The following is a 23,688-nucleotide window of genomic DNA, read 5'->3' as shown; positions in this document are numbered from 1 at the left end:
AACTTAAAGTATATTATTACTTACTTATAAACCCTTTTATAATTAATAATATAATCTTCTATTTCTATATATCTATTTTAATTAAAAATATAATTAATATTAATTCTAACTAATAATAAACTTAATTAATAAATTTAATAGAATTAAAAAAATCCTTATTATCAAAAAAGTTTATATAAATATACTTAATAAAAAATATTATCTTTAATATTATAAATAACTTAATTAATAGAGAATTTAAAGGTTATTATAATAATTAAAAGGTATATATTTTTAATTAGTAATAATATAGTTAATTTATTTATAATTAAAAAATTAAAAGTAATAACTTATAATTATAATAATAATAATATAAACTTTTTTTTATTTAATTAAACTATTTAATAAAAAAGGTAGTAATAGCCTTAACCTTTAATAAATAACTTTTAGGTTAATATTTAAAGAGAAATAATTATATATATAGGGGGCTTAGTGAGAAGGTTACTTTATAGGGGCTTATACTATACTAACTTTCCTCTGTGATTACACCCTAAGTACTTCGAACCTTGCTCGCAACCTAGTGCAATTTTTATGTTAGCCTAAAATTGTGTGGGAGCTCTTGCCTCGCTGACCTTGCGAGGAGACCATTTATTATTCGGAGCTGGGGGGCTTATCTGCCCTGATAATCTAGAAGCAAAAATGAAGGTATGACTGAGCGTTTTAAGCCTAATCCAGGCTCTCAATCGGGACTTTGTGCCCGGGCATCCGATGAATATCAAGCAGTGCGACGGCATCTCGGGTAAAGCGCCGGTAACTTTCTACATCAAACTCCATTTCTAGACACAGACAGGTGGACAACGCGATGCTAGCTATAATAGCTCAGCAAGGAATCGTAACTTTTTATGTAGAATAGGAAGTCTTTTCTTTTGTTGTGCTTTGCGCACCTTAGCGTCTGCATTCATGCGGCACCGGTGGACCACCAACAGGCATGGCAGCGGTAATATACAAGTAAGGATTTAAAAAGAGAGGCAGCTTTTTTATACGTTGCGTATTTGCTAATAGTGGCCGAGTGCTGAGAGATCATGATGGTGGAAGCAAGGCGAAAGGTGGAATTCTGGGCTTACGAATATTGCTTCTCCGCTTCATAGCAATTTCATTTCTCGACTCCTGCCATGGTCATCCGCTTCGCTTCCAATTCGGTTCTGTCAGCCATCAATTTTGAAACATCCCTGATTCAATTTCGCCGTCTCATAGAGATTCAAACTAGAACAATAAGACTCTTGAAGACAAATTTACGTCGAATTCCATCCTATAGTTTTTCTTTTCAAGTCTCGTGCTGCTTGAAGAGTAAAATGATCAAGAGCGAAGTTCTTATTGTTCTATTCCCGGGAAGAATAAGGAGCTGCAACATTGAAATTTCTGCAACGTATATTGACGTGCAGAAACCGAACATAGGACGATGTGGATTCCAGGGGACGTGCATGATGTAAGTTTCGAAGGTGAGCTGCTTTGATTTCGAGGCTGCAAGTACTTGTCTTCACGGGGCTGCTTGCACTACTCTCTGGTGTCCATGGGACAGGACTCCCCCCTCGGCCACAAATATAGCACCGGTCTAGAATTCTCCTTCCAATTCGGCGACGCAGAGCTCGGACCGTTGGCCCCATCAATGCGTGAGTGTCTCTTGATCGATCTTTCCTTTTCACATCGCCATCTCTATACCTTGGCCGCCTTAGTTGTAAACAAAATCGCCTATCTTTGGTGGTTCTCTTCTGTTGTTTCTGTTGTTAGGCCGCCTGCAGAAGCACTTCCCGTTCCGCTCGTAGATGGTGCAGGTTTTGTATCCTTCTGCCTATCCGGACCTAGGGCGTCTCATATTGTGGAATAGCCCCTCTCCTTCCCCGAATTTGTCACACGACATTGGTAGTGACATTATTTACCCGGTCGCAAAGTGGTAGCGATGATGATATATTGGAGCTTGTGAGAATGCAACCGGACACACTTCTATTTTTGGAATGACATCACCTCCAAAATGACGGTTCAGATTCCTGGCGGCGGCATAACCTCCGATTGAATGTCAAGCTGAGAGAACCTTGGAACGTATTTACCCAGCCGTCACATCGGGTGTCTTCTATATCCCCGATGGGCCCTCGCTTATGCACGAAGGCGAGGTAGTATAACACAACAAATAGGGAAGTAAGGTACTTTTACTTAAAAGTGTCCAATACGTCACTCTCTAGTAACTGTTGCCATTTCTCGACTTTGAGGTGACGGCCTTTGGCTAGGGGACTAAAAGGGCTCTACCTAAGAGGGTTAGTTACTAGTGGCTATATGGCCCTTACTAGGGCCGTCCGCTCTGTAACTAGTGCCCTTAAGGAGAGAGAGGGGGGAGAGAGAGAGAGAAAAAGAGTAAAATAGTAGTTTTTAGTGTTTTTTAGTAGTAGAAATGAAGAGAAGAGGAGGAAGTTAAAGTTGAGAGATAGCTCTAAGGCCTTCCCGCCTTACTCACTATATAAAGTCCTTAAGTAATCTCTTAATAATAGTAGAGATTTCTTAGATGTATTAAGGTTAGTTAATAAATAAAAAAAGCGTTTAAAGGGATAGGAGTTAGTGATAACTTTAGAAAATAAAGTATATTTACCTTCCTATCTATTAAGTATACTTTATATTAGATTTAGGTAGTGTAGTTACTCAAGGTCTGGGCGCTAAGTAGTACGTACTCTAAAACATAGGTCAGGGATTTAGAAGATACCGTCACATCGCTATAGGGAACAAGACTACTGATACTATGCACTCTCTTCTCGACTATTACCTTTTACTCGCATTTAATTCGTCAACCTTCGGCCCCCCATATGGCTAGGCATTTTTCCGAGACCGGATTGTACATGACGGGCAAGGTCTAGAAGCGGGTGACGGCAGTCTGGTGGGACTCCAGACCTGTTCTGTGGATGAAGTCAGTAATTTGGTGCTAGATAATATTACTGTCAAGTGACCATAGCACGGCGCTCTCCTTGCGTATGTGACCAATACCCGCGTACATCGTGCAGGTGTCGGGATCGTAACCATGTATTCTGGCAGCTTAGTGGCACCGACGTCTGCCCACGTGTAAAACTAATTAATAATATATTGTGAAGCATTTAGCCTTCCTATCAGGTCGCCGAGATGAATCAATACACGGATGGTTCATTCGGGGCCAGATCAGCAAAGTCCTCTGCGGATCGCTTTCTGTCTTTTGCAACGAACGCACGCCGGTGCGGCCAAATCACACACCAGATCTTCGGAAATCAATTTAATCAAGGAGTGCCTCCATCTATCGCTTAGTGGTTCCTGACCTTGGTCTGCTCTTTCAAATCGCTCTTCATCTAACGGCCTGCGGCCCATCTCTTGTCCTACAACTTGTGCAGCTTCCGCTGTCATCTCAGAAGCCAGGAAAACCCTGGGATACGGGCGTGACAATGTCTTGGCTCACTGCTCTGCTCTGCACCCTCTCAATACTGGGAACAGGTACGTAAAGTATACAATCGGTATTGTCGTTGAAGATTTCTCTAATCAAATTCAATCGTCTCACGAAGCCTCCGCGGCCGACAGCATTGTTTTCAGAGACTCAGAGACAGGCTTTACCTTCTCCCAGTACAATGCAAACTACAAGTACAACAGCCCTGATGTCATAAGCTTCCGAACCGCCGTTCCGAACCCCGCGTCGGCGCCTTATGACATCGTGCTACAGGTGACAGCGAAGAAGGATGTGGGCTGGCTCGGCGTAGCTTGGGGCGGAACCATGCTCAACAACCCATTGACTATAGCATGGCCAAACGGAAACACTGTCACAGTGTCGAGTCGTTGGGCCAAGTGAGTTTCTCAAGAACCCTTTTATGAGCGTTCAATTATGTGCTGACTGATGCGAAGAGGGCGGTCTCTGCCCACGGCGTACACCGGTGCAACCCTTCAAGCCCTCAAGACCGGGACCAAAACCAACTCCACGCATTGGCAGGTGACGCTGAGGTGCACTGGGTGCACCACGTGGACCAGCTCCTCAGGCTCGACGGTGAACCTCAACCCTGGCGGCTCCAATAGGATGGCCTATGCGTACGCTACTGCTGCCCCATCGTCGCCGTCCTCGAACACGTCTAGTTTCGGTGTCCACGACAACTTTGGCTACTGGAACCAAGACTTCGCTCAGGGACAGAATGCCGATTTCCAGGCTCTGGTGTCCAAAAACAGTTAACATCATGTTGTGTTTGATAGTGATCGTCAGTCACTGGTCAGATGAGTTCCCAGCTTTAGTCTGCCGTCCAAAGATCTGTTCGAAACCCCAGTTCCCTTGTGATGGAGTGGTCGAGATTCTCTTACCTAGGTACTTCAGTAGCGTATATATTTCGTGTCAGTCTGCCTCTATTGGTCCATTGTGTATTTGGTTATGGCCCAGATCACAGAGTAAGACTTACTTTGGTATTGTCAGCCTTAGATGGGCTCCGGCAGATTTACGAACGTTGTGCAGACAGATCAAACGATGCTTTCAAGGGTGTCTGCAAATGATGATGGCCATACATTCCAGGATCAGAGCGTCTACTTCGGGCTCGGGAGCTATGAACAAGCCGAAGTAATGGCAGTTGACGCCTGGAGCACGAAGGGCTAGCTTTTGCCTCTCGGGATATATCATTCGCTTAAGAAAAACAAAAGATTTCCAATACCGCCTATGCTCATTGAATCTACCCAACAACGAAGATTGGGATGCCATAGACAGACCATAGAGCGTCTTACAACCATCCTTATCCTCCAAGCCCAATATCAACAACTTACTTCAAGGTGGTGGTTTCGTTTCTAATCCCCATACATGTAAAATGTACCTTTTGCCTTCATACAGTGGTAAACGCTCAATACCCAGCGTTTGAAGAAATACAGTGCCAATAACAGTGGAAAGAGAACACAGTACGTCTGTGGGCACGTGGCTGAGCCTCTTACCGCACAGACAAGGCTGAACCCGACTTCAAAATGTTGTACCCATCGTTCATGAGTATGTCACTTGCCTCGTGTATGTGCCTGGCTCCTCTGCCTCTTAGACGGACTACTTCGCGGTGCTTGAAGTTTTTAGCTCTGGTTTTGCGGTATACGGTTGCGGAAAAGATCAAGGGATGACTTAAAACTACGTGATGGTATGTCACCATGCTGGAGGCATACTGCATTCCATGTTCCAGCACGTACCAGGTCTGACAACTTTCGAACGAGGAAAACACAACGACGACATTGACCATGCTGCACATGTACACAGTGTTACATCGATGAGTCCAAGCCTGAACGTTCTTCTGCGGGCTTTGTAGACAACGGTGGCAATGCAGGCTACAAAGTTACTAAGAAGCGCCAATTTGCGAAGATTTCACTCCGTTTTCGACACGCTGGCTTGCCTTGTGCCAAGATTTCGCGCATTTTGCACGGCGTTGATACTTGACCGAAACCAGGTATCACGTACAGGTAGTCTCATTGACGTAGTCCATAGCTTTGCCGTTGATACTGCTAATGAGTGTTCTGAATAATGACACCTCTTTGTGTTAAATCTCGGTACTGGTTTTTGTTGAAACAAACTCCTTGTAATAACTCATCAAAGCATCCCATTTCCTTTGTTTCATGCCGCGAGACATGACCTTCGAAACGCCTCATTGTTCATTTTCGTCTTTGTTGGGCCCAACCACCGGGGAATAAAGACAAAACAACGCCTTTATTCTTCCATGAGCTAAATACTAAAAGGTGGTCCCAATTTGTACGTCTTCACATTTCTGGAGATGATATCGGCTGTAGACAGCTTCTTCCAGATTTTTCTATCCGTTCATCTATCTATTCCCTCCGAAGGTAAGCAAGTTCGCATTGAAGTGATGTCTCCACTCCCATGCAGCAACGAACACCAGGCTCTGTTGATCAGAAGCGGCCTCGGGGAAGTGACTGGTGGAGCTCATCTGCCCGTTTGGTTCTGGCTGCTCCTCGCAGCCGCTGGCATTGCGTGCATTGCATGGCTCATTTACAAATCTGTCAGGGCCTTTCGCAGTCCAGATTCTGACAGCGTCCGAAGAGATGCAGAAAATGAAAGGATCGAAGGAGGCCCATTCATTGTGGAGGAGCCGATCCCGAAACCGCCACGGGCACTTAGTCGCTGGGGTTAGGCATGCTTCAGAAAGCATAGGATATATATTACATCATTTTTATGGGCAACCCTGGCTTGCAGACCATGAAAAGGGTGGAATCTGTTTGACCCTACCTAGGTCCTGCGAGCTTTCGATCGGCGAAGGTAAGTTATTTGGGCGTGGAGAAATTTGTCAATCAGGGTTGGGATCCGATATTTGCGCATTATTTGCAGACCTTGTAGAGAGCTCCAAAGTATTTGGGCAAAGAAAATTCTGATACTTAATTGGCAATGTGTGGTTATGATTTATCTTCGTGAACCTAGGTTCTCAACCATACGTGAACGGCTGGGTCCGGGTGTGTCTGTCTGTCCCAAATGCAGTTCAAGGGTCCATCTAGTCCTTTACGCGTCAAGTTGCAACACTCATAAATCCGCTTTCCTGGAAAATTCTAGATATACTAGTATGTATGTACGATGTCTCGCACCAACCAGGGCAACAACTTTCTCGGCCTCTGCTTTTGTCCCTAGCCGACTTCTGAAGGCCCTCGGCTGGAGACCTGCCCATCTCGCCTCGAAACTTCCTTAGACACACACAACTCATCAGGACAAAGTCATCGTCTAATAATGTGAGTAATCATCACCAATTACTTGACCAGGAACATATCAGCACACAGGCCCAGGAGGCACGGACGTCTACTTTGAATGCGGATAGACCTTCCACCGGAAGACACCTGTTCTATCAGCCAGTAATGGCCTTAGAAGGGTAAATTGCCTGGTTTTCATTAGTCTCCATGCCTAGAGAGAGTCTTGGAATGATTCTCGCCTGCAAACCTTCAAAGATTCTTCTTCAGTTGGCTGTGGTATATTTTTTCGTCAAAATAGTAGTTTTGTGCGATTGCCTCTGCATTTGCAAACGGCACTGTTACAGATCTGCAGTCCAGATACTGGTTGCAGACTACCTTGGAATGAATGCGTGTCAACTATATACCACTAGGTAGGCCTCATGCAGGCTCGCATGCAGGCCTTGATAAGTACTTGCTTTACCCCTCAACAACGCGACCACAAACAACATAAAAATCTCAGCCACACTCACGAGTCTTGTTCCAGATAAATTTGAGCCATAGAAATTCTTTTATCCCAAATCACAAAATGGCGCGTTTATGGACTTGCGAACTTAGACAAAACTTTCATGAGACAGTGGAACGCCTTCACTCGATTACGGAGAATCCGTCAGAAGAGAAAGACTATCGAGGGTCGCTACCGGACAGTCCTTCCAGTAGTACCGTGTATACTCTTAGCTTGAAGGATGAGCTCCAACTTGCCGATCACATAGCATTCCTAGCTCACTCGGAAGAAGGAGCATATGCCGTCTCTGCGGTCTGTATAGAGGAAAGCGATACTGGACTGGTTGCCCGCCTCGCGAGCAACAAAACTCCGTCTCCATTGACGGCGGCAGGGCTGATAAAGATTTTCAACACATGCAGTGACTGTGCTCGGAAAGGTAAGTAACACCTGCTCTAAACTGAACACAGAAGGTTTCTCAAAAGTTCGCGATACAAGGAATCCGGGATGAGCAGTCAGAAGAACTTCTTTTTGAAGATGTATTAGACTTGTGCCAACATCGCATCCTCCAGCGGATTCGGCCTCCATGGGTCAAGACACCCAGACATTATGGTCCTAGAGAGGAGCCTTTGTGGGTCCGGATCGAAAGGTCATTGTCTAGGATTCCATCTTCAATGTGCTCACCTGTACGCGACAACATTGTCTCACATATTCGAGAATTCGGTTCCTGCGCTCGCGTGCTGGAGACTCCATTATATGGCTTAGCACTTCGAAACGTGATCAAGATGATCATCCGTAAATGTGCTGATATCTCTCGGAACGATAAGCACCGGTCCCTAGAGCAACAGATTATTTTGCATGGCGGATCCAATTTGGTGACGAGGGATATCTTGCAAATCGACAAATTGGCCCGGTATTTCAGTCTTTGCAGAGACTTTGCAAAGCTCTCACAAAGGTTCAAATTCCGCAACACAACCAAAACGATCACGTTGCGGTACTTGGAAGCTCCTCCTGGAGAAAAGCCTAAAGGTTCATCGAAAATCTGTCACGTACATGCGGAGGTCCAACTCATTCTTCATTACGAACATTTTCCGGTGGATAAACCGCCAAGGGCTATCGGCTGTAGCAAGTCTGCGTGCTTCCTTTGCGATATACTAATCCAAAAGCTGCAAAAGTACTACATTTCGCGCTCCCATAAGCGGCTCTACAATCGATGGACCATTGAGAACGTACACTGGATGTCGAATGAGCAGGTTGCCCATTTTCGAGAGATTCTACAGACAATCGTTAATGAGCTGTCATCACACGAGAAGGAAGCAAGGGCTCTCACCAGAGACAGGCGACAATTCAAAGCCTTTGGCTTGGAAAGCCGGGCAGTACTTCCACTTTCCAGTCAGTCCAGTCTTCAAGGCTCATCAGGGCTGTTGGTCACGCGGTCACAAGCCGGCACCGCCGAGAAATCGGATTCAACGACCAGCACTGGCAAGATGGAACCTACGGCCATCCAAGTCAAGATCACCTCACGATCGCAGAAAAACGTCAGATCTGCCACAAGCTCAAGCTTCAGTACGAATCCAATGACATCGGCTGTGGCTCCATCCCCACCAACCCAACCGACGGTGCTAGACCTGAGCAAACACGATTTACCGCACCATCAAACCCTCGGCTCGAGCGCCGAAACTTGCCTTGATCTTGGGAGACTCCTGATCATATTCGACTGTTCTGAAATCTCAGCCGGAACCCTCTTTATTCGCAAAGTTGAATCAGTCGGCAAAGAGGTCCAGGAAAACGAAGGGAGATGCATCAAAGTCGCCGACATCCCGAGCACTGAGATGCACCTGAATTGTGCGAGTGCATCAAAGATGGTATTCCAGTTACACTATGGACGTATGGCAATTGAGATCGAGGTACTTTGGCATTAGGATGACATCTTCACGCGGGAGTGTTAGAAGCAGTCAGAAAAGGAAATGAATGAGCCCGGATTGAGAGGAGTATCAATTACAGGTCGGACAAAGAAGATGTACTCGTCTCTGATGTTTAGGCCCAGAGTTTAGCTAAGCCACTGCCTGTTCTGCACACTATCTTCTTGCACGTTCTCTTTCCAGACCGCTGTCCTCGAAGACCAGAATTTAGTACCAACACCTGAAAACTTTCTAGTTAGTTACTCTGTGGCTCCGTATCATCATCGATTGTGATGGCCGGCATCGCCATCGCGGTCTCCCAGCCCTCGCTCAAAGTATCCGTATCCACGACCAACAGCCATGCGAATCCCCTGACAATGTCGCTCACAAATTTCTTTGAAACCGATAGGTTCGGAGCGAATACCCAGAAGGAATGACAAACCCCCGGATAGACCTCCAGTTTCACATCAACACCATGGTCCTGCAGCGCATACGCAAGCACGAGCCCGTCGTCACGGAACATGTCGTGGCCCGCGACCTGCAGGAACATCTTGGGAATCTCGCGAATCTGGTCGAGAGGCGGAGCTAGGGGGTTGAACAATGGCGAGTGGATGCTGGGCTTGTAGTATTCCCACATGGTCGCGGCCTTGTCCGCATCGATAACGAGAGCGTCGCGGTGCTGCTCATGACTCGTCCAGAACATCTCGTACTCGTCCAGCACCGCACCTCGCTCCGTCAGGCCCATGAAGATCGGGGCCCACGTTCCCGTAACGGGAGGCTGGAGACGGGCCTCGACGGCCCGCCGCACGAGCGCGACTGCGAAGTTGGCGCCGCTCGAGATGCCGCCCACGAGAAACCCCAGTGCGGGATCCGCCCCGAGTTCCGCGGCGTGGCCCGCCGCCCACTTCAGTGTCGCCCACGAGTCTTCTATGCCCGTCGGGAATGGGTGCTCCGGTGCGAACCGGTACGCGGGGCACAGGACCGAAGCGTTGAACAGCTGCGCGAGGGGCCGGGCATACATGGTCAGCTTGGCAGGGCTGCCGAGGAAGAAGCCTCCTGGGTGATACAAGACAATGAGCGGGCCAGGATCAGAACCGGGCGCTGGCCGGGTGAGTAGAGCAGTGGAGGTGTAACCGTCGCTCGTTGGGATACTGTAGGTTTGCTCATGCAGGCCTACCGGGGCCGGGCCGAGTGCATCTATGAGCAGGCCGTCCGCATAATCCGAAATGCCGCGGCACTGTGATATATCCTTGAAGGGAGGATCCGGCCAAGGCCCGTTCTGGGCAAGAAGCTGTGGGGATTGTAATTTGTCAGGCTATTACATCATAACATTGAGGACGTAAATCTCTGGTTGTTTATTTACATACCTTTGACAACTCTGCATCTCTTGGGCTTTGTTTGTAGGTTTGATATGTAGCGTAGCGCTGCTGATGGGGATCGGACGCCATGGTCGCGAAGAAGAATGGAAGGATTAAGTGTTCGAGTGGGGGGGGGGGGAGGGGATACGAGCTTGTGTGGGAGGCAGGTTGCATCCTTAAGTACTTCTCGTTGGGTCCACTAGGGTCGAAAGAGCGCCTAGGCTGTGCATAAGACATCTGGGGAAGAGGGGACGGCCTACTAGATACTTAAGGACCTGCTTCAGGTACTTGTTTTGCCGAGTTTCGCTTGCGTGTTGCAGGTACATTATATTCAAGTCTATGTAAATCACTTATTCACGCCCTTCCTCAATCACTTCGCAATTTCATTGTCACCAGTAACTTTCCCACTGTCCACTTCACTCCCCTTTTCTGCTTGACCTGACGGTTTGTTGGCAGTTGGCTTGTCCGCCGCACTATGATATTTAAACCAGGGCATGAAGAGGCTGACCAGGAGCGCTATCCCGGCGAACGGAATACCAATAGCGAAGGTTAATCGCAGTGCCATGGCGTAGCTCTGCAGAATACCCCCATGGCTAGCGGTAGGTAGACTCGAGATAGCTTCGCTATTTGCACCGGCAGCCAGAACTACGAGCGGATTCATTTCTGGAGCGAATTCACGGAGCGCCTTAATAAGCTGATTCTGGAATACAGCTTGAGCCGTGGGAAGTAAAAAAGCACTTCCCATTGATTGTGCAACTTCGGTTGATGTTAGCAGCGTGCCAGAATGGGGAGCCAAAGGCGGGGAACATACAGATAATGATAGGCGTCGCTGTTGACACGTCTTTCGTCTCAACCACGACCTGGGATAACATGAGAGGTATGGTGAGACAGAAGCCAACCCCTATACCAAGCACTATTTGAAATCCAATCCATTCACCGTTGCTGGATTGTTCGTGAAGCAGCATGAATAATCCTGAACCAACCGCCGCTATAGCAGGCCCCATGATCAGGAATGGATTGTGAATGCCAGTGGCACTGATGAGGCCACCGACAACGATTTGCGTGATGGTCAGGCCCAAAATGACCGGAATGAGACGGACTCCGGAGTCAATGGCCGAAACGCCCCGGACTGCCTGGAAGTAGATGGGAAGGTAGAATAGGGCCAGGTTGAAGCACCCAGCGATGCTAAAACAAAACACCAAATTAGTCCGGGACCTGAATTTACCTGGGCAAGGCGACGACTTACAAGAACTCAAAAACAGCACCGACGACCAAGACCCGATTTTTCAAGAAACTTGGCATGATGAGCGCCCTGTCTCTCTGGAACCACTGGTCGAGGGCAAACAAGATTAGGAATATCGGCGTCGCGACCAAGGTGCCCACAACTTCGGAGTCGGCCCAGGCCTTCTCCACGCCAGCCCATCGCAGCGCGAGCGTGAAGCACACAATAGTGGCGCAGATGAGGACTGCACCGGGGAGGTCCATCTGCAACAGCTTTTCCTTGAGGGATGCCTGGATCGGCGCCGCTGCTTTTGGGGCGTGAAATGCAAAGATCATCGCGATGGCTGCGACTAGTCCACAGGGAAGATTGATGTAAAAGCTGTCCAAAGTCAGCACTTCTGTGAAGACATGCCAGACGGAAGGTTTCTCGTACCACCATCGCCAAGTCGCGTTTTGCGTGAATGCACCTCCGATCAATGGTCCCACCACAGACGCTACGGCAAACGTGGCGGAGAGGGCGCTGGTCATTGCCGGTCTAATTCGAGGTCTAGAGGATAAAGAAATTATGATGAAACAACCAGCAAAGACTCCAGCACAGCCTGCGCCTGTAACAGCTCGCCCAGCAATGAAGGCATTGCTGTTTGGTGCAAGTGCTTCCCTGTCGTTAGCACATCAGCCAAAAGCGTCTGGTCAAGGGCTTATTTACCACATATCAGACTGCCAATTTCAAATATCAAGATACCCAGGAGGAAGACATGTTTGACAGGGAAATATTTGAAGGCCTTGCCCCAAACGGACTGAGTCGCTGCCAATGGGAAGAACATGGCTGAACCATACCATCCAACATCTTCGAGGCTGTGGAACTCGTTCGTGATAGACGGAATGGCTGTAGTGATGATGGTCTAATAAAGGGGTTAGAACGGCGATTAGAAGCTGTCCCCCTTGATTTTGACGCACCGTATCCAACGAAGCCAGGAAAATGCTGAGAACTAGCGCAGTAATGATAGCTGCTAGGCGTGGGCCGCCCGGATACTCGCTCTGTGCAATGCTGTCGAGTGGGTCACTCTCGACAGCATCTTCCGCGGCGGACATGGTGAGGATGTGGAGAGACTGGCTTTCCCAGTGAAGCTGATGCAGAAACAGAGCAATGGGAGCACTGTCAAGGTGTTTTCGGAGCAGCCCAACTGTTGGACTACACACTAAGTGAGAGCAGTGAATGAGCTACAAACCGGACGGATCCCAGGCTTGAGAGGGCCGAACTCTGTTCAGGACGAGTGCATGTGCCGACGCCTTATTTCCAACCGACGGTTGTTCAGAATGGATGGAATGTCGTTCACCTTGTTTGGCCTCGGAAGTTTGCGTCCCCACTTCAGACGAGCGGGACAGACAACGACCAACACACAAGTACTCCGGTACACAGTGCTCCAAGTTCTTGGGCCCAGGCGGCTTTAAGGCCCTTATCACCGCACGTTGTAACGTCAGCTGTGCTGTGCCGCGCACCATAAACGATCACCAGGCCGATTACCAGTTTTGAAGGGGGGCTTGAAATTTGTGGCATCATGCCAAACAACCAACAGTAGCTTTCGTACAACCAACATGCATATGGCTATCTAGCGTGTTGCTACGCTAAGGCGCGGCCAAGAAATGGCAAGGGTTCACCTGCAGGGACTGCCTCTGCAGCAGCCACCGTCAGAGCCTCATCAAGGGTGGGGTTCGTGCCGGACCTTCACCGGAGAGGTATCAGGAGTGGATGCGGCGTCACATCCTGAGCAACATTAACATGGCCCGAATCTGGTGGTTCGTCTTGCCAAAGACGCCCTCGAGGCGCTCCACCTCGGCCTCCAACTCGGCATGCAACGCTTCCAGCACGTGCAGCACGTACTGCAGGCTTCCGGCCTCGCTCATCAACGCCAGCACGAGTTGCTTCTGAGCAGTGGTGCACGTCCCCTTCCGTGAGCGTTCTCGCATGACTCCCCTCAACTGGAGAGGCTTGTCTGTGTGTGCCAGTGCGTGAATAATGGGAAGAGAAAACTTGCCCTCGTCAAGATCTTCACAGAAGCCTTTCTGAGCCGTATACTGCATGCTGTTTGTCAGCCATACATGTCACTTTGGGGGCCGATGCCAATCTTACCTCTGCCGAAACAAGGTTCTGATAGTCATCACGGATCTGGAAATAGCGTCCTAGGAGCCGGCACAGGCGGTCGACTACTGCCTGGTCGTGATGGGATGATTCGGCAACCATTAGTCGAGTTAGTAGCCGGAAGAGTCCCCCAGTTTCTTGTCGTTCGTCAGCTCTCTGCGGCAAAACAGCGACATAAGCCATGGGGGAGTGGGTACAAGGGCAGGGGACCTACTCCCATCGACCATCTGCATGTACTCCGCCACCGATGGACAAAGCACTTCGTTGGTCCAGTGCAGATCGTACGCCTGCCCCACGAACAGGCTGTGCATCTCGTCGATGAAGATGTCAAGGCAACCCGGGTTGGTCAATTTCCGGAGCTCTGCGATCGCCTCCACATATTGGAACGTCGCCGAGTTGATCGTCTGCGCCTCCCCAAAGACGACATGGGTTGCAGGGCTACCGCGTCGTAATTGCGACCCATCCTGCAAGTCGTCCAGCCTGAGGCAGAAGCGCAAGGCGCCAACGGTCAGTCTAGGCAGCAGACACAAATGTGGGGCTCAGCACTTACATGATGGAGCTGTTGTGGATCGTCTTGACCACACTGCGTATTATGGCTGTGGACTGAGGACGGACGCTTAGCCAGATGTCGATACCGTCGATCACCATATCTCGAACCCCCTTGGACGGTAGTGCGCTGACGTAGCGATAAGGCTCGAGTACAATCTAACTGGTCAGCAGACAATTTCGAAAGCTACCTTCCAAGGGCGCTTACTTCATTTCCAAGCTTCGGCAATGCCCCGGCCTGCACCAAATCTGGAAGGTCGAAGCTTTTATCCTGGCTGTCAGACACCTGGGCCGTACAAGCATTCTGCCTATGCTTTCCATCCGGCTTCGGATATTCGCCGGTGAGAATTCTCTTCCTCGAAGTGGAGTCGTGGTCTGAATCCATCCTTGCGCGCTTCTTTGGGCTTGCGAGTTGGTACGTTGTTGGGTGCTTGGAAATACCCTGTTCCTGACGCAGGACCTGCCGTTCGTTGTAACGCATGTTGCTGTGGTATCTGGGACACTGAAGACTCCAAACCACGTTTCCGCTGACGCTATACTGCATGAGTTCAATGTATCTCTTCAAATCGCTGGAAATGTCGTTTCTGGACTGCGTGTCCCTGATGATACGTGCGTATTTCGCAACTTCCTGTCTGATGCGCATCCGGCACATAGACTTGGCTTCTTTGAGGGAGATACTGTGCTCTCTCATGAGGACCCACAGGGCGTTGACGACCTCAGTCAGACCGGCGGCTTGAGCGGCCTCGTACTCCTTGTCGTATGAGAAAAGGTCATTGGTTAAGCTTGCCGCGATCACAGCCGGCAGCACCAGCTCCGTGCACAACTCCATCTCTTCTTCAGGGATGGTAATAGCACAACCGAAGGTGACAAGAGCATGCCAGAACCTGTATATCTGAGTAAGAATTGTGCTCAAAATTTCGAGGTGCAGAAATCCCTACATATGACCCACGTCTCTGGTACGGTAGGGCAAATAGTCCTCCAGTGTTTCGAATTGCTGGTGATGCTGACGTCCGGCTCCTTGCTCCACAAAAGCAGCCCAGGCATGCATCGCGGCCAGGGCACGTGGCCGATCTATGGAAATCATAGTATTGAGGATTTTTGCTTGCATTTGTCGTTTCCCAGAATTTGAAGCATCGATCTGTCCGCTCCTCGCTCCCTCACGGAATGCATCTAGAACTTCGTCATTCTGAATATCGCCCTGATCTGTTGTCAGTGCCGATTCAATTCCTTTTATTTCAAGGTTGATATTTACCTCTTGCTGGCTCAGGATATCTGTGACGTCTGTAGACAGATCAGCAGAGAGTTCAGCACTCAATCACGACTTCCAAAGCAGCCAGCGTACCATCGTGAAGGAACGCGAACTCATTCGCGTATGAAACAATTTCGAGACGTTCCGGGAGGCACTCTGGAAGAGAGACTGCCATGAAACTATGTCTGGGTCCAAGTCCCCCTCTGTAGTGAGACAGAGGGCCAACCAAGGTCCTCCAGTCTTCTTGTGCCTTGAATGTACCAATCTCTTCGAGATCTTCAGCAATATGCTTGCGTATCAGGAGGCCATCGCAGAGACCTTCCGTCTCGCATTGGGGTGGTTTAAGAAGATTGGAGTATTGGTATTCCATCACTGCCGGGATGCCGGTGATGTTTGAGACGTTGGTATCAGCTGTTATGGTGTGTGGTGCAGTGTGACAGAAAAGGTCTTTACAGCGCGAATGCAGAACCTGTAGCGTCGCCTGCTACGCGGCACCGCTTAGATCACTCAGATCTCGGTGTAACATTTATACCCATGGGCTCTTGTTGGTTTTTGCACTGATGACAGCATTTGAAGGGGTGGGTGTCAGGCCCCACAGGGAACCACAGGCGCTACTCAAGCCAACTGCTCGGAAAATAGCCACCCATGGCTACCTAGAACATGAACATGGCAACATGAGCACAGCTCCGCCCAACCCACCTCGGCAATTCTCACTCAGCTATTTTCAAGATCCTGCCGTGCCGTTTAAAAGCATGCGTTGGTGCCGCCTGCTTTTGACCATCAAGCAAACTCTTCGAGAACCTATGCAAACTCTGCGTGAACTCATCAATCAATTTTCACAGTCAACGCCGGCAAAGGTCCTCTCATGATGTCCCCTCCTGTCTTTCTGGGCCTCTTTGGCCTGTGCATTTTCCAATATCTTTGCAGAATTGTTCATAGAGTATATTTCTCACCGTTGGCCAAGTTCCCTGGTCCGAAGTTGGCGGCCGCCACGAGCCTATACGAATTTTACTTTGATTATGTTCAGCAGGCCAAGTATTGTTTTGAGATTGAACGAATGCATCAAGTATACGGTGTGTACCATATCCTGTTTGTTAAAATTCATGACTGACCATTCAGGGCCGATCGTACGCATCAATCCCACAGAGTTGTCCATTGCCGACCCCGACTTTTATGACAAAGTCTACGTGTCAGGCAGCACACGACGAACTCAGGGCTACTCTCAATTCGCTTCAGGAATTGGCTTTGAGGGTAAGTTCTGAATAAGTTACTCCTTCACCTGTAATTCGTCACTGAATACCGTACAGGCACATTCTTCTTGTCTCACAGCCATGAGCTGCATCGCAAGCGCCGGAAGCCGGTGGAGCCCTACTTCTCCCGTCGGAGTGTCACCCAGTTGGAACCTTTGATTAACAAGGCCGTGGGCAAGCTCATCGCACGTTTTGAATCCTTCCAGGGCACGGGACGCGTCGTTCGGCTTGACCATGCGATGCTGGCATTCTCCGGTGATGTTATTGGACACGTCTGTGTTGAAAATCCCGCGGAACTAGTCAACGAAAAGGACTTCTCGCCTGCTTGGTGAGCTCTAACAATAATGCACCACTATTGATGTATACTCTTGACATTCTGACAGAGAACAGGTACGATCTACAGCACTCGATGATTAAGTGCATACCATTATTTACTCAGTTTCCTTGGATCATCCAGTAAGTCGCCATCATGCTGCAGTTAAAATACAGCCGACTTACCAAGAAACAGCCTCGTCCGCCGCGTGCCTGGATGGCTCCTCCTTTGGCTTGACCCGAAAGCAGAATGTTTCAACGTGTGGAAAGCTGTTCGTTCTACTGCCCGAATCGGGATACGTCGTTTCGCTAATCTCCCCTACAGCGGGCAGAAAAATATATCGCCAAGCTTATCGAAGAGAAACAGCAACAGCAAATGACGAAAGTCGAGCCAGCTGTGGGCGGCCGGCCGACCCTGTTCCGATACCTGGTGCACGAGAGCGCGCTTCCAGAAGAGGATTTGTCACTCGATCGCCTGACAAAGGAAGCGCAAATCTTGCTGGGGGCCGGATCGGTATCCACCGCGCGTACGCTGCACTTCATCACGTTTTACCTCCTGTCCAATCCGCATATGCGCGAGCGGTTGGAGCAGGAGCTCAGGGACATTGGCGAGCAGGCAACTTGGTCGCAATTGGAGAGATTGCCCTATCTGCAGGCCCTCATCAAAGAGGGTCTCCGGTAAGAACCCAGCCCGGGCCCGGGTGCCCCGACGTAATCAAGGCGCACCCAGGTATTGACGCCAGATTTGCAGTCACAGCTACGGTACCATGCACCGGCTTCCGCGAGTGTCGCCCGACGAGGCGCTATACTACACGAGCACAAGGGACGGAAAGGTCTGGGAGATTCCAGCAGGGGTAAGTTGGGACGATCCCCCCAAAAAAAAAAAGCGCGACTCGACTGCGCCGCCTTGGCACTCACTGATGAACCAACAGGTCCCGGTCGGCATGACGGCCTATCTGCAGCACACCGACCCAGACGTTTTTCCGGAGCCCCATAGCTTTGTCCCTGAGCGCTGGCTGGGAGAGGTCTCCACTGCAATGGCACGCAACCTGGTGCCCTTCGCGCGAGGTTCGCGGAACTGCATCGGCATGAACCTGGCAATGGCTGAGATCAACTTTATGCTTGCCGCGTTGTTCCGCCCCGGCGGCCCGCAGTTTGAGCTGTTCGAAACAGATGAGACAGATGTGATAGCTGTGCATGACTATATTGTGCCTCTCGCGCGCTTGGACTCGAAGGGTGTGCGCGTCATCTTTCGCTAGATAGATAGACCTTGGGTGATGTTAGAGATACATGGGTGTATGGTTGAGAAAGCCGCGGTCTTTTTCAGCGTGTGTTGGGTGGCATGCAGGTTCCAAGGTTGGCTGATGAGGGGCGTGTGTTGGTTGGCTCAGGGACCCGCTCGGCGATTATCCTAAGTAGTCTACTGTACAAATCCATCTGAAACAGTAGCTGTCCACACTGTTCCTCCCAAGTGCCTTGTGGGCTTGTTCTTGAGCTGCTTGTCCCGAGGTCCCCAACCTATCTATGTGTTGCCTGTCACGTTGACAAACCTCTCGCACACGCGAACGTGCCCCGTCAAGACCGTTCCGACTTGTTCTACTTGCACTCGCATCCGGCACGTCTCCAATATGGCACCGGAAGAGGATGCAGCCAGGTTCGACGTTATCGTCCTCGGCGCAGGTGTGTACTCATCGTGGTCTGGTAACCTCAGGCCGTAGCTGACGAGTCTACCTACTCAGGTCTCACCGGCATTATTGCGGCGCATCGCGTGCTCCAGGTACATCCAGAGACACGACTCGCCATTCTGGAGAGCGACTACTGCGTCGGGGGAGTATGGAGCAAGCGTATGATACTCGAGACCCCCGGCCTGCTGCTTACTGACAAAGCACAGGACGAATCTATCCGAGTTTTTGGTCGCAATGGACTCATGGCATTGCCGAGTTCTCTGACATGCCCATGGAACGGCCACCTGCCGAGGACTGCATGTATGACTTGTTCCGCGCAAAGTATACCACAAAATATCTTGAAGACTACGTCGACAACAAGAGCCATGCCGGCCAGACGTTGCGAGATAGGATACAGTTCAACACGCACGTCGAGTCCATCAAGAAAGTCGATGGCCAATGGCGATTTGCGTGCATCGACACCATCACCAAGGCTCACCGGACTTTGTTTTCCTCCAGAGTCATGATGGCAAATGGCCAGGCCTCGCTCCCCAATATGCCCAACTTTCCGGGCCAGGAGAATTTCCAGGGCAAGATTATCCACTCCATCGATTTCGGCCAATCCGACGTCATCGAAGACAAGTGCATCCAGCATGTTGCCGTCATCGGCGCGGGGAAGTCGGCCGCAGACATGGTGTACGAGGCAGTCAAGGCGGGCAAGACTGTATCATGGGTCGTGCGCAAGACAGGCAACGGTTCCCTTGGGCCTGCGGCCTTCGCACCTATCAACCTGCCCACGCCGTACAAGAACGGAGTCGAGGCGTCGCAGGCGAGAATCATGGCATCCTTGCAGCCGTGCTACCTGATCCCCTACAAATCTTGGTGGACGTGGTTCCTCCACAGCACCACGCTGGGGGCCAAGCTCGTGAGCAAAATATTTTCGGCGCTGGATAATACAGTCCGCAAATACGCTGGTTACAGAACGAGGACGAGTGACAAGGGATTTGAAAAGCTAGAGTACGATAACGAGTGAGTATTCCCCTGGCATGACCACATCATGTGGCAGACACTGACACCCCCAAGAATTATTTGGCAGAACGGCACGGCTGGGGGTTGCCATTTTGACGACTTCTGGCCTCTTGTCGCAGAGAAAGTCTTCATCTATCGCGGTGAAATCAAGTCCTTGAATGGGCACGAACTCTACCTCAACGATGAGGACGAGACGCATTTTCCCTGTGATGCCATCTTGTGCGGCACTGGCTGGAGGCGTGGTCTTGACATGTTCGACCACGAAACGCTGATGGACCTTGGTCTACCGATCCCAAAGGATATCGAGCCGCAGGAGGAGACAGACAAGTGGGCGAAGCTGGTCGCCGAAGCCGACGAACAGGTCCTCCGGCGGTTCGTCATGCTCAGGAACCCGCCAAAGCACTACCACAAGTACGAGACGCGGACGCCCTATAGGCTCTACCAGACCATGGCCCCTCTTAACGATGACTCTATCCTGTTCATGAATCAGGTAGTCGCTGGGGCCAAGTTGTTCGCAGCAGAGGCGCAAGCCATCTGGGCTGTGGCATACTGGGACAAAGCATTCAACCTGCCCTCTGTCACTGAGAGGGAGCGGGACGTTGCGCATATGATCGCCTGGAACAAGCGGCGCTATCTGTCAAACGGCGAGCTGGGCCACTTCGCTGCCTTTGACAGTGTCCCGTACGTAGATAGGCTCTTGGACGAGGTCGGCCTCACGGCGCATCGGAAAAAGGGCTGGCTGGGCAACATGTTCTCGCCCATTATGCCCTCCGACCTAGGCAAGGTGTGGGAGGAGTACCTCGCGAAGCGAGCCAAAAACTAGGCTCCAACCATTTGAAACCCAAATTAAAAATACCTCTTATCTGTGTGAAAAAGCAAGATAATTCGCAATGCCCAAGCCTGCCACAGTGATGATGGATCTGCTGCCAGAGGAGCGGGGGCTGGGCCCACCTGGGCATTCAGCGATTTCCTTGCCCACCTGGGCAGGTGAACCAACACGTCCGCCCCGGTCTCGCATTTCTGAATCGGTGATGACGCGGAGAATTTCCGGAGACGGGAGGAACGCCGCCGACGGGAGGATCCCAGAGGCATATTTCTGCACCTGTTGGCCGCTACGCCGCTCGTATTTGCCGATCAGTTCTTGTTGATCCTGTTGTTGGTTGGTAGCAGGGGCGGGGGGAGGCTGAATAGAGGTGCAATGAATAGCCAACTGCATACGGCGCAGTCCATTGCGGGGTCTGGAGCCACCTCACCCATTCTGGTCCAGGTTTTGACCCGAGCATTCTGGGGACTTTTATTTTTCTCGCGCGTCAAGAGATTCAGACTGCAACCGTTCCTCGTCACATCGGGCCCACATTTAGGAGTTGTGGGTAGTAGGCGTTTACACCAGATCCTTCTCACCAGCTCCACTCCCTACCAGTCAACGTATCGAGAGAAAAGCACCGTGTCTTGGTTCAAATTTGAGCACTGGGTACAGGCCGCTACTAGATGAGGCACATGATACCGCCCACGCAGGAGGAGCTTTCCAAATTTATCTGGTGGTCGACAAACTTGGCTCTGATGCGGCCCAACAACCTTGGAATGTGAACCATGTTTAATATTAGAAACAACGCGATGTGGTGTCCAGAGCCTGATAGACCCTCGGCGATGCATCCTGTGCTGTCAAGGTTTGCTCCTATCCAGTTGCTTATTATTGTCTGTGCCTATCTCTCTCTGACACAATTATAGCCCTGTGGTTTGTCCCCCTGGCTATCAGTCACGTCTTGCGTATCCTCCACATCGACCAACATGGCTTCCAGCGGATCACCAGCCGAGGGGAGCATGGACCTCTCGCAGACACCGGCGGCGATGCCGCCGCCTGGAGTCACTCCGGATTTCGACAGCCCAGACAACTACAAGCATGATAACATTATCCTGCATTCAGTTGTTCTTTCGTTCACGACACTAGCTGTTCTAGTTCGTGTGTACACGCGTGCTGTGGTCAAGAAGAGCTTTGGTCTGGATGACTGTGAGTCTCATTTAATCATCCCGTCGCATCATAGACATGTCGTTGAAGTTCCTTTGCTAAGCAATTGTAGGGTTTGCGCTTTTATCATGGGTAGGCGTGCTCGTTACTTGGGGTGGTTCGTGCCTCGCTGATCAGGAAATAGGCGCTTGCCCTCGAATTCTCCATCGTCATGGCATACGGTACGGCGTCTACTCCTGGTGTTACGAAACGAGGCTCCCCACTGACTTGCGCGTGCATCATAGCTACGACTTGGGGCTTTGGCATGCACATCTACGACATCCGAGCATCCGAAATCATCAACACCCTCAAGGTATTTCGTCTAGCCAAACGATGACTGTTAATATGTCTTCCTGCTAACCCGTCATCTGCCAGTGGCTCACCGTCTCCCAAAAGTCCTACTTCCCCCTGATCCTGTCCATCAAGCTCTCCATACTCCTCGGGTACTTGCGGATGTTCAAGACAGACAGAGGGACCAAGTGGGGCATCTGGTTCGGCCTCGCGGCCTGCTCCATCTTCTACCTCGTCACGTTCTTCATGGACGTGTTCCGCTGCACGCCGGTCGCGGCGGCGTGGAACCCGACTGTCAACGGGAAGTGCATGAGCTACGCAGCGTTCCCGTGGGCCACGGGCGTCTTCAACGTGATTTCTGACTTCTACGTCTTGTTGCTCCCCTTGCCGATCATCTTCAAGATGCATATGCCCTTGGCTCGACGGCTGAGAATAGCGTCGATCTTTGGTCTTGGCACATTGTGAGTCTGAAGCAACCACTGCTGCCGTTCTGAGAAGACTGCAAGCCGCTATGCGCCTGAAGCTCACATATTTTCGTTCTTTCCAGCACCTGTATCGCAAGTATCATGCGGTTTGTTATATCGATCGAGTATGCGAATGACCCTGACCAGACCTACGTGGCGGCCAAAGTGCTCTATTGGACGTAAGTATCTCTACAGTGTCGATCAGCTTGCCTCCTCCACACCATGGTTTGTCGTCTCGCCAGTCAGTTCTAACGAATTCATCCACCCGCAGCGTCCTGGAAGCCAACATCGGTCTGATCTGCGGCTGCGCCACCGCATTTCCCGCCTTTTTCGACGCATCCGCCCCGAGGTCCTTTGGATCCCTGGTCGGAAGTCTCCTGGCGAAAGCCTCCGCATCCCAGACGCATATACCCTCGCTGCCTGTAAGCAACAAGGATGCCGAGGGAAGCTTCCGCCTTAGCGATGAGGACAGGCGTGGCCACGGGAAGAGCAGATGGGCCAACCTCTCGCGTCCGAGCAAGCAGAACCTATACAATGAGAGAGTGGAAGAACGCAACGTGGGCGTATGATAGTGTGACTTGGCTGAAGAGCAGGGCAGCGATGTGAATGGCTCACCCAGCTTGTTATGAGGAGAAATGTTGTGGTCAGCAAGGACTCTGCTTGGAATTTGAGCCATGTAGTTCGAGACTGGGGGTAGCATGGGTGACGAAAGAGCCAGGTGCGGGTTTATCTTTGTCATGGAAGAGAAAGCACATGGCAACCTTGGAAGTCTTGAATTCTTCATCCTCTATAGTCATTTTCACATACATAGCTAAACAATACCTTGTGGCTTGAAAGCTCTGCCCGTGACACTCCAAGACTCGCCAAGAATCCCAGCGTGATCACCCACATGCATTTTCCAAGGTACATCTGTAACCATGATCTTGATTTCTTATGATGGACTCTGAGTTCTATGTTGCTGTGCATCAGAAAGAACATGCATCGACAACACCTCGTACCATGCCCAAGGACCCCCAAGGACCAGCCCATGTATTAAATAATAGACATATGCTACCTGAGCCCACCATTTAACTCCTAACGTACATGTTATTTAACGCTTTTACTGGTT

The 23,688-nt window shown here is 50.4% G+C and overlaps 7 protein-coding genes across 7 annotated transcripts; 4 read left to right on the top strand and 3 right to left on the bottom strand.

The window, feature by feature from the left end:
* Nucleotides 1-3,431: 3,431 nt before the first annotated feature.
* Nucleotides 3,432-4,201, top strand: KVR01_008027 (uncharacterized protein; the record flags this gene model as incomplete). The annotated part of the gene is made up of 3 exons (XM_044784193.1): nucleotides 3,432-3,480; nucleotides 3,549-3,825; nucleotides 3,883-4,201. The coding sequence occupies 3 exons, from the start codon at nucleotides 3,432-3,434 to the stop codon at nucleotides 4,199-4,201; spliced, it is 645 nt and encodes a 214-aa protein (XP_044643005.1).
* A 5,106-nt stretch (nucleotides 4,202-9,307) lies between these two features.
* KVR01_007730 (uncharacterized protein) lies at nucleotides 9,308-10,515 on the bottom strand (the record flags this gene model as incomplete). The annotated part of the gene is made up of 2 exons (XM_044788783.1): nucleotides 10,419-10,515; nucleotides 9,308-10,342 (listed from the first exon to the last, which is right to left on the bottom strand). Exons 1-2 carry the CDS (start codon nucleotides 10,497-10,499, stop codon nucleotides 9,308-9,310), a joined length of 1,116 nt encoding a protein of 371 aa, XP_044642708.1. The 5' UTR covers nucleotides 10,500-10,515.
* A 191-nt stretch (nucleotides 10,516-10,706) lies between these two features.
* On the bottom strand, nucleotides 10,707-12,988 carry KVR01_007850 (uncharacterized protein). The gene is made up of 6 exons (XM_044785368.1): nucleotides 12,588-12,988; nucleotides 12,337-12,532; nucleotides 12,064-12,283; nucleotides 11,656-12,009; nucleotides 11,221-11,594; nucleotides 10,707-11,165 (listed from the first exon to the last, which is right to left on the bottom strand). Exons 1-6 carry the CDS (start codon nucleotides 12,720-12,722, stop codon nucleotides 10,780-10,782), a joined length of 1,665 nt encoding a protein of 554 aa, XP_044642828.1. The 5' UTR covers nucleotides 12,723-12,988; the 3' UTR covers nucleotides 10,707-10,779.
* Nucleotides 12,989-13,388: 400 nt separating this feature from the next.
* On the bottom strand, nucleotides 13,389-15,935 carry KVR01_008338 (uncharacterized protein; the record flags this gene model as incomplete). Its single annotated transcript, XM_044790077.1, has 7 exons — nucleotides 13,389-13,706; nucleotides 13,762-13,842; nucleotides 13,968-14,250; nucleotides 14,321-14,475; nucleotides 14,525-15,200; nucleotides 15,255-15,597; nucleotides 15,659-15,935. 7 exons carry the CDS (start codon nucleotides 15,933-15,935, stop codon nucleotides 13,389-13,391), a joined length of 2,133 nt encoding a protein of 710 aa, XP_044643316.1.
* A 687-nt stretch (nucleotides 15,936-16,622) lies between these two features.
* KVR01_007693 (uncharacterized protein) lies at nucleotides 16,623-18,386 on the top strand (the record flags this gene model as incomplete). Its single annotated transcript, XM_044790935.1, has 6 exons — nucleotides 16,623-16,638; nucleotides 16,685-16,816; nucleotides 16,873-17,087; nucleotides 17,453-17,805; nucleotides 17,879-17,981; nucleotides 18,060-18,386. 6 exons carry the CDS (start codon nucleotides 16,623-16,625, stop codon nucleotides 18,384-18,386), a joined length of 1,146 nt encoding a protein of 381 aa, XP_044642671.1.
* Nucleotides 18,387-18,621: 235 nt separating this feature from the next.
* On the top strand, nucleotides 18,622-20,674 carry KVR01_007738 (uncharacterized protein). The gene is made up of 4 exons (XM_044782520.1): nucleotides 18,622-18,807; nucleotides 18,867-18,971; nucleotides 19,019-19,820; nucleotides 19,875-20,674. The coding sequence occupies exons 1-4, from the start codon at nucleotides 18,756-18,758 to the stop codon at nucleotides 20,641-20,643; spliced, it is 1,728 nt and encodes a 575-aa protein (XP_044642716.1). The 5' UTR covers nucleotides 18,622-18,755; the 3' UTR covers nucleotides 20,644-20,674.
* Nucleotides 20,675-21,608: 934 nt separating this feature from the next.
* KVR01_008105 (uncharacterized protein) lies at nucleotides 21,609-23,149 on the top strand (the record flags this gene model as incomplete). Its single annotated transcript, XM_044782878.1, has 5 exons — nucleotides 21,609-21,828; nucleotides 22,071-22,138; nucleotides 22,201-22,577; nucleotides 22,664-22,759; nucleotides 22,852-23,149. The coding sequence occupies 5 exons, from the start codon at nucleotides 21,609-21,611 to the stop codon at nucleotides 23,147-23,149; spliced, it is 1,059 nt and encodes a 352-aa protein (XP_044643083.1).
* Between the last annotated feature and the right edge of the window lie 539 nt (nucleotides 23,150-23,688).

This window comes from Diaporthe batatas (genome assembly GCF_019321695.1).
Source record: "Diaporthe batatas strain CRI 302-4 chromosome Unknown Contig00009, whole genome shotgun sequence".
In the NCBI taxonomy this organism is placed as follows: Eukaryota; Fungi; Ascomycota; class Sordariomycetes; order Diaporthales; family Diaporthaceae; genus Diaporthe; species Diaporthe batatas.
This window is presented reverse-complemented; position numbering and strand designations above follow the sequence as displayed.

Coding starts and splice junctions, on each gene's coding strand:
- KVR01_007850 (XM_044785368.1), bottom strand. CDS start 12,722: ATGTCCGCCGCGGAAGATGCTGTCGAGAGTGACCCACTCGACAGCATT. Junction 12,533..12,587: donor TCCTGGCTTCGTTGGATACG/GTGCGTCAAAAT, acceptor CCCCTTTATTAG/ACCATCATCACTACAGCCAT. Junction 11,595..11,655: donor GGTGCTGTTTTTGAGTTCTT/GTAAGTCGTCGC, acceptor GTTTTGTTTTAG/CATCGCTGGGTGCTTCAACC.
- KVR01_007738 (XM_044782520.1), top strand. CDS start 18,756: ATGGCACCGGAAGAGGATGCAGCCAGGTTCGACGTTATCGTCCTCGGC. Junction 18,972..19,018: donor CGGGGGAGTATGGAGCAAGC/GTATGATACTCG, acceptor GACAAAGCACAG/GACGAATCTATCCGAGTTTT. Junction 19,821..19,874: donor AAGCTAGAGTACGATAACGA/GTGAGTATTCCC, acceptor GACACCCCCAAG/AATTATTTGGCAGAACGGCA.